This window comes from Pan troglodytes, chromosome 5, assembly GCF_028858775.2.
Source record: "Pan troglodytes isolate AG18354 chromosome 5, NHGRI_mPanTro3-v2.0_pri, whole genome shotgun sequence".
NCBI lineage: Eukaryota > Metazoa > Chordata > Mammalia > Primates > Hominidae > Pan > Pan troglodytes.
The window spans coordinates 35,488,802-35,500,621 of NC_072403.2; the positions used below are offsets into that span (position 1 = coordinate 35,488,802).

The 11,820-nt window shown below is 44.1% G+C and overlaps 2 protein-coding genes across 3 annotated transcripts; one reads left to right on the forward strand and one right to left on the reverse strand.

Annotated features, from left to right (window-relative positions):
- The first annotated feature begins 2,535 nt into the window (after window positions 1-2,535).
- On the forward strand, window positions 2,536-5,960 carry LOC471943 (putative olfactory receptor 2I1). The gene is given in 3 exon segments (XM_009450787.4): window positions 2,536-2,541; window positions 4,934-5,031; window positions 5,033-5,960. Coding segments are annotated over 3 exon segments (942 nt in total). The 3' UTR covers window positions 5,871-5,960.
- Window positions 5,961-7,328: 1,368 nt separating this feature from the next.
- On the reverse strand, window positions 7,329-11,535 carry UBD (ubiquitin D). 2 transcript variants are annotated; one of them, XM_009450776.4, is made up of 3 exons: window positions 11,436-11,493; window positions 10,866-11,077; window positions 7,329-8,054 (listed from the first exon to the last, which is right to left on the reverse strand). In XM_009450776.4, exon 3 carries the CDS (start codon window positions 8,022-8,024, stop codon window positions 7,584-7,586), a length of 441 nt encoding a protein of 146 aa, XP_009449051.1. In that variant the 5' UTR covers window positions 8,025-8,054; window positions 10,866-11,077; window positions 11,436-11,493; the 3' UTR covers window positions 7,329-7,583. The 2 variants fall into 2 exon arrangements, with proteins under 2 accessions (XP_009449051.1, XP_527322.2); XM_527322.7 differs by lacking the exon at window positions 10,866-11,077 and having other exon boundaries at window positions 11,436-11,535.
- Window positions 11,536-11,820: the final 285 nt, after the last annotated feature.

The window sequence follows — 11,820 nt, forward strand, 5'->3', positions numbered from 1 at the left end:
CAGCCTGGAAATATAAATTTAGGAGTCATCAGCATATAGATGGTGTACAATGTCATAAAACTGGATGACGGAAGTGCATGTAAAAAAGGAAAGAGGACTGAACCCTAGGCACAGCAGGGAGAGGAGGAGAAACCAATAAAGGAGATTCAGAAGGAGCAGCTGGGAGACTTTGGTGATTTGAAGCTGTCAGTCAGCTCAGATTGCCATAACAAAATACCATAAACTGGGTGGCTTCAACAACAGAAGTTGATTTCTCACAGTTCTGGAGGCTGGGAAGTTCAAGATCAAGATGCTGGCTGATTTTGTTCCTGGTGATGGCTCTCCTCCTGGCTTGTAGACAACTCCCTACTTGCTGCCTCCTCACGTGGCCTTCCCTCTTTTATAAGGAAAATAATCCTATTTGGCCCTCACCTTTGTGACCTCATTTAACTATAATTACCTCCTAAAATGCCCATTTCAAATACCATCACATTGAGGATTAGATTTTCAACATATGAATTTTGGGGGGGACACAATTCAGTCCATAGCAGAAGTGAAAGGCATGTTCCAAAAAGGAAAGCTAAGTCCACTCTATTGAAAAGCTTCTAACAGGTCAAGTAACATGAGGACTGAAAACTACTATATCAATGTGGAGGTCAGTTGTGACCTTCGATGAAAGGTTTCCAGTGCAGAAACCTTGTTGGAGCCAACCCAAAAGAGAATTCAAGGACTTGGATGGTAGCTAGGGGGAAGTGAAGTCAAGAGAAGATTATTTTCTGATGAGTGAAATCAAAGTATGTTTATGCATTGATGGGGATGGTCCACTGGAAGGACAAATTATATTACAGGAAAGAGGGGAAAGATTAGAGTAATGTCCCTGAATAAGTGGAAAGGGATGGAATATAGTGGGCAAGTGGGGGTACTGGCATCAGACAGATGCAAAATAGTATATTCCTAGCAGTATCAGAAGAAAAGGTGGAGTCCTATATGTGAGCACAGATGCAAGTAGGTGAACAGATGGGTTAGTAAGAACTTCTCTTTTTATTGCTTTACATTTTTTCAGTAAAAAATGAAGTAAAATTTTTATCTGAGAAAGATGATATTATTTGAGAGAGAGGAGTACTGGGGATTTCAGGAGAGACCAGAAAGTATGCATGAGTTACGTAGGAGAGGGGAAAGTGAGTGGACTAGGAAAATATGATTATCAATGACATTAGCCCCTTCCTCTTAAAGTAGTGGTCATGAATGTAAAGTGAAACCTCTCAGTGTGGCTATTGTCTTTCCTTCGGCCACAGTCAGCTCAACAAATATAGGGAGAGAGTAGGACTATAGTTGGATTGAAATAGGAAAGCAATTTAGCTGAAAGAGTGTAACAAGTGAAAAGGGCAGGAACATTGAGGTATGCAAAGGAGTAATAGTGATTGACGAGACAGTCTAAGCTTGATAGAGAACTGAAGATACAAGGGGCGTGAGGGGCCACGATGAATTTGCGGACCTCTCACTGAGGAAGAAACTGAGAGGAAAGTATAGAAAGATAATCTATGAGGATACTGAATTCACCAAGAATCATCACAGTACTGGAGAGAGTGAGAGGGGATCAGGGACAAAAATCTTCAAGGATGAAGGAGGAGCAAAGGGAAAGAGAATGATGACAGCCACAAGTGGGGAGGTGGGCTTTGGAGCAAAGCTGATGACATAACAGTCAAAGCTACATTCAAAACTAAGAATGACTTCAACAAATCTACAAAATTCCTGACAGAAAGGGTTATTTTCCTTGTTTTACAGATGATGACATTGAGAGTCACTGAAGTTAAACAATTAGCTTAAGGTCACTCCATCAGAGAATGAAATTCTAAACCAGTTCCAATTGAATAGTAGAAATGTTAATGAGAGGGAATTACGCTGCCTTTGGCCTTCATACGCTGCCAGAGACACACTACCCTAAAGGGACTTTCCCTCCAGAATTTCCTCTTCCCCACTCTTGGGGACTCCTCTCCGGACACCTTCATGCAAAGTACTAATGATAGGAGTGGGACATCTATTCCCCAGAGCTCCATCCTCTCTTCTAAATAACAGGGAACGTTGAGTCCCCTGTTTTTTCTCTAGTGAGATCACTCATCAGCATGCTTCCTCCTTCTCTCTAACTGTGTCCTTTAGATCCAGGAGGGATATTTGCTACCACCACCAGCTAATGCTGATTTGCTACCAGCACAAGGCCCAGGTCCTTGTCTGGTCTGTACCCCATTACAAGGTTCTCCAGGAACAGACATCACCACCTCTGCCTAGATCCTGAAATTTCACAAATGTAGGTTCTTTCTTACCCATTCTTTTTATTCCTCTGTTTACAAGCACAATGACACCCACCACTTGTCTTCTTCCTGAAATACCTGGCTCTGATCTCAGGCACCCATTCCAGAAATCAACACAGCTATGCAATTGCATCTTTTATTAAATACTCCCAACTCCATTTCAAATCCAGAGAATCCAGAGCAGGAGCAAGAGACCAACCTATCATCTGGAAACTCAAGGTGTAAACATTAGTGCCAAAGATTAGTCATGAAGGTAAGTTAGGTATTACAGTGCCCTACAACAAAATGGTCTTGTGCCGAGAGCCACATTCTGAAATACCAAGTGAAGTTTGATGACACTTTATATTATATATTTCACAACAGATTTGTCTTCTAGATGTGTGAGGGAGATGATGGGTTTATATGTACAGGTGCACACATGCCTATGTTTTGGGGAATTTGTGCATACATGTAACAAGAATGTTATCTGTGCAGTTTTATGATTGTGTGCCTGTTTTCATGGTGTGGCATACTTGAAGAGGAATGGTTTAGAGCTTGCCTGGCTAAACTGTTGTGTGTCCGTGTAATCACCGCATTAAAGAATTTGACCTTTTGTAACTCAACATCTCTAGCCACCATTGGTCTGTAAGCCTGAATGTCACCTCTCCTACTTTATTCATCTCTGATATGACCCCAAATTATAAAATGATCTATAAATATAGGTAAGACTTTGCATGTCCTTTCATACTCCACAGTCTCTAGCACAGTGGATCCTGGTTGATCAAACAGGAAGGACCTCGAAGTTAGTCAAATATAAGTGGAAAACCTATTAAGCATTTACAAATGATGTGGCCTTGGGCAAGTAATTTAACTTCAGTTACTCTCCTAACATACTCTATAAAATAAGGCTATTGCCTAATTTTCAAGTGAGTTAAGATTAGAGTTAATAAATGAAAAGAGATGTAAATGTTCATAGCAGTTGTATCACTGCCTAGCATAAGAACCCCTTAAAAACCTGTTTCTTAATTTGGGAAACAGATATGACGATAGTTAGCATTTATTAAAGGATGACAATAGTTAACAACTGCTATGTGCCAGGCCTTGTTCTAACAGCTTTTCATATTTAGCCCACTTAACATATTTCTATTTTCATATGAGGAAACTGAGGCAGAGAGAGGCTAAGTAACATACCCAAGTTTTTTCAGCTAGAAAATGGCAGAGCCAGGACTCAAACCCAGGCAGTCTGGCTGCTGAGCCCTGGTTCTTAATTATGACATTAATGCTTGTTCTGCCCAGTGAGGATAAAATGAGTGAAACATAAAATCAAACAGGATGTTTTGGTAGGGAGCAGTGTTTTTTCCCTCTGAAAAATGAAAAATTAGGTTATTGTGATTTTGTAATTTACAGCAGTGAATATTATGTGAAAAATAAGTTATCTATATAATAATTTATGTCAGGAGTCATGCAGCAGAAAGATTTCTGTCCATCACATAAACTTTCATCCATTACATAACCCATATGTTTCTGTACCATTAAGACACTTGGTTCAACAAGACCCTTGGAGAATGAGGTTCCTTTTGTTCCCTGGGGTTCTCTTTTTATTTTATTTTTGGATTAATATTTGATAGTAAAGCCAAGGATTTGGGACAGGAAACTTAGATGTCATCTAGTTCAAACTCCAAGATTTACATATGAAAAAATTGAGACAGAGGGAAATGAAGATTTCCCCATATCATATAACTGGCTAAAGGGAGCTATGTAGGTAAAACCAAGACGTCCTGATATTCTAGTCTACCGGAAAGTGTTCTTTTTTTCTACCCAACTGATTCCTGATTTAAAGGCTAGTATACGTGTGCTGATCTCCCCTCAGTGGGAGGGGCATGGACGTTGGGAGTAGTCTCTATTCACAACAAATTAAAAATCAGTAATCAGCCGTATAATGGGTTGTGTTAGAAAGTAAACTAAGGCCCAATAAAATATTTAAGAGTTTATTTGAGCAGTGATCCATGAATTGGGCAGCTCCAAGCCAGAAGTGGCTAGGGAGCTCCCCAGAGAGAACATGAGGAGGAGGCTTTTTAGGACAAATAGATAAAAGCAAAGATAATGTTTCATTGGTTACAGTTATACAGTTACACAGTTATACAGTTGCCTTATTTGGTCTATCCCATGAGGAAGTCCTAGTTACTAATTACGTTTTTGTTGGCTGCTTCTGATTGGTTGAGCTTAAGTTCTGTGTTTCTTTAACATAGGCATTTACAAGAAATACCACAAATAAAGTTTCAGACATGCTTGCAAATCAAGCAAGGTTAAGGTCACTTAGGAGGCCCAACTGGCTCTGTCTGCTCAAGGATTCTTCTGGCCTCGTCTCCATTTTACATGAACTGTTGCATAAATAAACACAGAGTACCTGAAACAACGGAGGTGATCATTCTGCCTACCGAGTGTTGGCCAGGCCAAGCTTGGAGTGTTGCTCTTATTCTTAGGGAGTTTATTTTTAAGTAATCTCATCTGTAAATGGGATTACAATCCACAAACTGACCTTGTATATGATTCCATTCCTTCTCCCAGCCCAGCCCCACACTCCAAGGTTTTCCCTTTGCTTATAAGGGGTAGTCACCCTTTTTTATTTCGACCTTCCAAACATTCTGGGAGTTTTCCTCCTTTAGGCCAACTACAGCGCAGAGGAGCGCTTTCTCCTGCTGGGTTTCTCCGACTGGCCTTACCTGCAGCCGGTCCTCTTCGCCCTTGTCCTCCTGTGCTACCTCCTTGACTGGCAACTCGGCGCTGGTGCTGCTGGCGGTGCGCGACCCGCGCCTGCACACGCCCATGTACTACTTCCTCTGCCACCTGGCCTTGGTAGACGCGGGCTTCACCACTAGCGTGGTGCCGCCGCTGCTGTCCAACCTGCGCGGATCAGCGCTCTGGCTGCCGCGCAGCCACTGCACGGCCCAGCTGTGCGCATCGCTGGCTCTGGGTTCGGCCGAGTGCGTCCTCCTGGCGGTGATGGCTCTGGACCGCGCGGCCGCAGTGTGCCGCCCGCTGCGCTACGCGGGGCTCGTCTCCCCGCGCCTATGTCGCACGCTGGCCAGCGCCTCCTGGCTAAGCGGCCTCACCAACTCGGTTGCGCAAACCGCGCTCCTGGCTGAGCGGCCGCTGTGCGCGCCCCGCCTGCTGGACCACTTCATCTGTGAGCTGCCGGCGTTGCTCAAGCTGGCCTGCGGAGGCGACGGAGACACTACCGAGAACCAGATGTTCGCCGCCCGCGTGGTCATCCTGCTGCTGCCGTTTGCCGTCATCCTGGCCTCCTACGGTGCCGTGGCCCGAGCTGTCTGTTGCATGCGGTTCAGCGGAGGCCGGAGGAGGGCGGTGGGCACGTGTGGGTCCCACCTGACAGCCGTCTGCCTGTTCTACGGCTCGGCCATCTATACCTACCTGCAGCCCGCGCAGCGCTACAACCAGGCACGGGGCAAGTTCGTATCGCTCTTCTACACCGTGGTCACACCTGCTCTCAACCCGCTCATCTACACCCTCAGGAATAAGAAAGTGAAGGGGGCAGCGAGGAGGCTGCTGCGGAGTCTGGGGAGAGGCCAGGCTGGGCAGTGAGTAGTTGGGGAGGGGAGAAAGTATTAAGCCAGAACCCAAGGATGGAAATACCCATTAGTGAGTCAGTTTAGACTTCAGGCTGTTCATTTTTGTATGATAATCTGCAAGATTTGTCCTAAGGAGTCCAATGGGGGATATGTTTTCCTCCCGTGAGGAAATGTTTAGTTCTTGAGGGAAAATCCCTAAATCCTCTATATACTCAGGTTTAGGGAAGGAAAACCTACCCCTCACAACTCCACGCGCAGGGAAAATGATGGACGTGATGCTCGCCTTTAGCTTCCTCCCTATCTGATGGAAGACCATGGAAGACCTCTTGGTCTCTGCAATCAGAAGTCTCAAGTTGACAAGAAAATCATAGTCCCTACCCTGCAGGAGAGGGTACATCCAGAAAAAGCGACCATGGACTCTCTTCTCAGAAATCAGTCCAACTTAGTGCAGACCTGGCCAGATGACCAGTGCCCTCCCCGGGGCATTTCACCCATAAATGTGATGAGGAAAGCCCATAAATGGTGGTGAATTTTGCTGAGTGGGGTTAAGACTGGAAACCCCCCTGCAGGAGTTGGTTCTTGAGCAAGTTTTAAAGAAACAAGGAACTAGGATGAGTGTGGAAGAAGGCGGGCATGTCTCAGCCCGTGAAAAAAACTCACAGGTGATCAGTAGTGAGTCATGAGAGAGAGAGCAAGAGAGACAGTCAGAGAGAGGAGTAAATGGAGGGAGGAAGATGGAGGAAGGGACTCAAGTTCTCAAGACAGGAACAGGGATCTCCTCATGAAAAAAAGAAGAGAGGAAAATGCTCAATCAGCAGAACCTGAGCAGAATATTGAGGTCAACCCAGAAGCCAGCTCCTCACCCACCCTCACCCAGACTGGCGCCCTCATCCTGGAGAAGACCTGCTAGACCCTAAGGCAGGTAGGAGAGAGGGTGGTCCACAGTCCCCCAGCTTTAGAAAGTTTGTTCGCTCCCAATGTCCATCTACCCCTAGGAATCCCCACTAGTTAAACAGAATCGCTAGATCCCTGTGGAAAATACCTTTCCTTGCCCACCATCATCCCCAGAAATAATAACTATTTTAGTTGGGTGTGGGACATAGAGAATAAAAGGGGGCATGGTGCCAGACTTCATTTCATACAAATAGCTTTAAAGGAGAAGAGGGGGGAAGGAGTTTAATTTAGTTTCTAAAATGTTTAGTAATTTGATTGTGATCATGTCAGAGCAACTAATTCATTTTATAAAATATCATTTCACTATGCTCTATAAGTAGAAATTCAATCTGGTTCAACCATTATTGAGTGATATAAATAAAGCACTGGACTTAACAAAGACAGAAATACAGAAATCAGTAGAACATGGATCCCAACATAAAACTTACTCTCTTGTCGTAAAGGAAAGGAGATAGGAGTTTTTGCATAAATAACAAGGTATCAAGACAGAATTAAATTCCAAGCTGGCTTTGAATGCTCTATTTTGCCTTAAAAATTTATTTACTAGTCTCAGTAATACATTATTAAAGATCATGTCACTTAATTAACTGTGTTAGAATCAAAGAAACATAGAGTTGGGCAATATTCTTCATCCTACCCATCCCACCCAAATCTTACTCTACTCATCTCATTCTCATTAATTTTGGGAAATCATCAGAAGATGTGTTCGTTGAGTAAGAGATTAAAAGAAATAAGCTTATTGACCCCTGCCAACACCCCATCCCCAGGGTGGTCACCCTCCAATATAATAAGATGCCAGGAAGAGTAAGTTGCCCTTTCTGATGCCGTAATCTGCCATCATCTTCCCATCTTCCAGTCTCTTTCCATTGCAAGTCACAATCTGGGTCTCAGGGATTATACCCGTCTTAGTCTCGATCATTGCTTTCACTTGTGCCACTGAGCTGGACCTTCGCACCTGGAGGAGGTGCCTCTTTCCCTCATCAACTGACTCCACAAGAAACAAGGGCAGCTCCTCATCACCGGGCTTCACCACTTTCAGGGTAAGGTGGATGGTCTTCTCTTTGTCAATGCCATAAGATGAGAGGCTTCTCCGTGGCTTTAAGATCTTGGAGCCCAGCGAAAGAACCTGGTCCTGCACAGGAACCTTGGTCTTAGACCGGACATGTTCTTTGATTTTTTTCACGCTGTCATCTGGGTTGGCATCAAAGGTCATTAAATCCCATTCCTCGGAACGGACATGCACCTGGGAAGTGAAAGCCACAAGACAGTTACCTAGGATGCCTGCCTCCCTTACACTTCTACTCCCCACCACAATGGCTCCCCCTCTTCCACTATCTATCTGGTCCTCTAGCTCCTATTCAGTAGCCAGTGTCCCTCTCTTTCTTGGAACTTCTTTTTTGGAATTACCAAGTTACAACACAAATAAGATAATTTGTCCCATTCCTTTATAATCACACCTTTTTTTCGATCTTGAGAATGGAAAATAAAATCCTGAGCCCCCAACCAACTGAACGGACGCTCTTTTGCTCAGGGGGACCCTAGAGAAACTTTAAAAACTTAGTCATTGGGCCAAGGGTGGTGGCTTACACCTGTAATCCCAGAACTTTGGGAAGCTGAGGCAGGCTGATCAATTGAGGCTGGGAGTTCGAGACCAGCCTGGTCAACTTGGTGAAACTCCGTCTCTACTAAAAATACAAAAATTAGCCAGGCATGGTGGTGAGTCCCTGTAATCCCAGCTACTCAGGAGGCTGAGGCAGGAGAATCATTTGAATCCAGGAGGCTCATTTGAATCCAGAAGGCAGAGGTTGCAGTGAGTGGAGATGGCACTACTGCACTCCAGCCAGGGCAACAGAGTGAGACTCTGTCTCAAAAATATAAATAAACAAAACATTTCAGTCATGATGGAACAGGACGTTGGATATGCCTCATTGTATCTTCTCCCTTTTGCAGTTTAGACACAACTGACCAGCAAAGTTAGAGATTATAAGACTGAGAGAATGGATTCTTTGTGGCAATAAGATAGCAAATTATAAACAAGACCGAGGGCTATAACAGGCAAGAGTTAAGTCATGCATCCCTTACACTTAAAGAATAAACTATGTTCTGCCACAAAGTTTTTTCTTTTTTCTCTAGCAGCTAAACAAGCACTGGCCTTGACAGGAACAATATTAAAACAATTACAGCTCACCCTGTGTTGGGGAACACAGGCTAACTGACCCCGTGTTCCACAAGCCATAACTACAGTTTTAACTCGACAAAAGACTGATTTCAGTAATTTTCTCCTGATAAGAGACCACTGACCATGGACTGGTTCTGGCTAGTTTACAGAAGCTGCGCATTTGAATGCCTTTGTGTCCCTGCTTCACCTTTTCATGTATAAAGCCTAACTGTAATGCAATTAAATGTTAAGTCTCCACTTCAGAGTGACCATGGGTGGTATGTAACATGCAAGCTTATTCAATATGCATGCATTAGGACCCCCTTCATGAATATTCATTGCCTCTGCTATTGGATACATACCTATTGGTTATGTACATACATACATAACCTATTGGATATGTATACTTAGCAAACCCCTTCAGCATAAATTCCTGTGTCACCTTTCCTCCTGCAAAGTGCTTGCTTCTGGTTTTCAATCAGAAGCAAAACTTCCCAGCCTGTCAGAATGGCTACCTTGCAGACTATAACCTTTCATAAGAAATAAACTCCCCTTCTAAATTTATGAATTGTGTGATTTTTTTTAGTTGACAATCTTTACATTTCGTTTTTCTGTGCATTTCAATGGATGTAAAAAACATACCTTTATCCATCTCAAAATGTAATTAGTGATTTTCCACCTTATTTACCTGCCTCTCCTATCCAGATAAAGTTTGTCAAATGTCAACAAGTAAATACGAGGCTTCAAAAGATGTACATCAGACTCTAAAAACAACTCTCAAAGAGAATTTCGAAAATATGACAGCCTCATGAAGATACTCATAGCCATAGGATACCCTCTGTCAATACTTCAGAAGGAAATCCTGGGTAGGACACATAATCACTGAACTGTTAGTTTCTTGTCAAATATCCCACTGCTTTATAATAATAACTCACATACTACCGTGACACTATGTTCAGTGTTTCTTGTTAATTTATATTTCTTGTGTTTTTATTTCTATCTAATGAGAGACAGGACTAGCTGGATTTCCTAGGCCGACTAAGAATCCCTAAGCCTAGCTGGGGAGGTGACTGCATCCACCTTTAAACACGGGGCTTGCAACTTAGCTCACACCTGACCAATCAGGTAGTAAAGAGAGCTCACTAAAATGCTAATTAGGCAAAAACAGGAGGTAAAGATATAGCCAATCATCTATTGCCCGAGATCACAGCGGGAGGGACAATGATCAGGATATAAACACAGGCATTCGAGCCAGCAACGCTACCCTCTTTGGGTCCCCTCCCTTTGTATGGGAGCTCTGTCTTCACTCTACTAAATCTTGCAACTGCACTCTTCTGGTCCATGTTTCTTACGGCTCGAGCTGAGCTTTCGCTTGCCATCCACCACTGCCGTTTGCCACCGTCGCAGACCCGCGGCTGACCTCCATCCCTCCGGATCCGGCAGGGTGTCCGCTGTGCTTCTGAACCAGTGAGGCGCCCATTGCCACTCCTGATTGGGCTAAAGGCTTACCATTGTTCTGCACGGCTAAGTGCCCGGGTTCATCCTAATCGAGCTGAACACTAGTCACTGGGTCCACGGTTCTCTTCCGTGACCCATGGCTTCTAATAGAGCTGTAACAACCACCACATGGCCCAAGATTCCATTCCTTGGAATCCATGAGGCCAAAAACCCCAGGTCAGAGAACACGAGGCTTGCCACCATCTTGGAAGTGGCCCGCGGCCATTTTGGAAGCAGCCCACCACCATCTTGAGAGCTCTGGGAGCAAAGACCCCCTGGTAACACTAATATAGAATGTGATCTCCTTTGATAAGACTAGGGCCTCACTCACAGAAGGTAGGGACTATATCTAAGTCTTACTTCAATAGCTGGAAAATCCTAAAAGATGGGAAAACTCACCCCTAATGGCCACTTGAAAGCCTGAGAAGACCTCCCTCATACTCCATTCAGAAATATTTTCCCAATCTAGATATTGCAGACATTTCTTCACTGGAAGATCTGTGTTAAGCATTGCCTTAATTCCAGGTTCTCGCCGTAGTGCATATTTTCTTATATAATGTAATGTGTTAGATCATTAACAACTTCAGATGAATGAGTTTTGTGAAGCTCTCCTTTGAGAGAAGAGGGAAGATTAAGTTTAAGAACCCTAAAAAATGTTACCATAATTTCAAATCTCACCAGCCCTGTGGAACACAAAGCTCACCCCCACTTTTTCTTCTACCATTTATCCCTAAGAGTAGCTAGTCCAATGTTTTATTTAAAAAAGAACACAGAAGCCAGATAACCAGCTTCTCTTCAGACAGTCCCTCTTCCCATTCTGCAAATGTCAATGCCAGCCTCTTCTCCTGAAGGATGCCTGCCCAGCCACCCAGAGCCCTGAGTACTGCCCAGCCCCCGTTTCTAAGATCTCTCCCCAACTCTTGAAAGTGCTTTTCCTTTCCCCATCCCCTTTATCAAATCCCAACTTACACAGAGGCAGGAAGCATTGGGAGCCATCTCTGCAGACAAGGGGCCAGAAACCAGAGACAGAAAAAGGACTTTGCATGCAGCTTATATACCAGAGTTGAGCTGGAAATCCCCTGCCTGGATTGCTGTGTTTGTCCAGCTTTGCTGTGCCCTTTGTTCTTGCATGCTCCCATGAATTTTGTTTCACTTTTGCTGGGCAGGAGTTAATAGACAAAGAATGCTTTCTGATCACGTACTTCTCCCCTCAAGCAATCTATTTGCAAACCTCATTCCAAACATGGGATGGTCTTTCTGTGTTGAAAACTTTTCCCTTTTCTCAGGAAAGATCTTTGTCTGTTGAAGCCACCTGGATCTATACCCACAGCCCCAACCTAAGCTGCAGATCTCT

Bases quoted from the DNA above. Each gene is read 5' to 3' on its own strand.
- UBD (XM_527322.7), bottom strand. From the start codon at position 11,462: ATGGCTCCCAATGCTTCCTGCCTCTGT. The intron at 8,055-11,435 runs GTAAGTTGGGAT...TTCACTTCCCAG, and splicing joins CCAATGCTTCCTGCCTCTGT to GTGCATGTCCGTTCCGAGGA.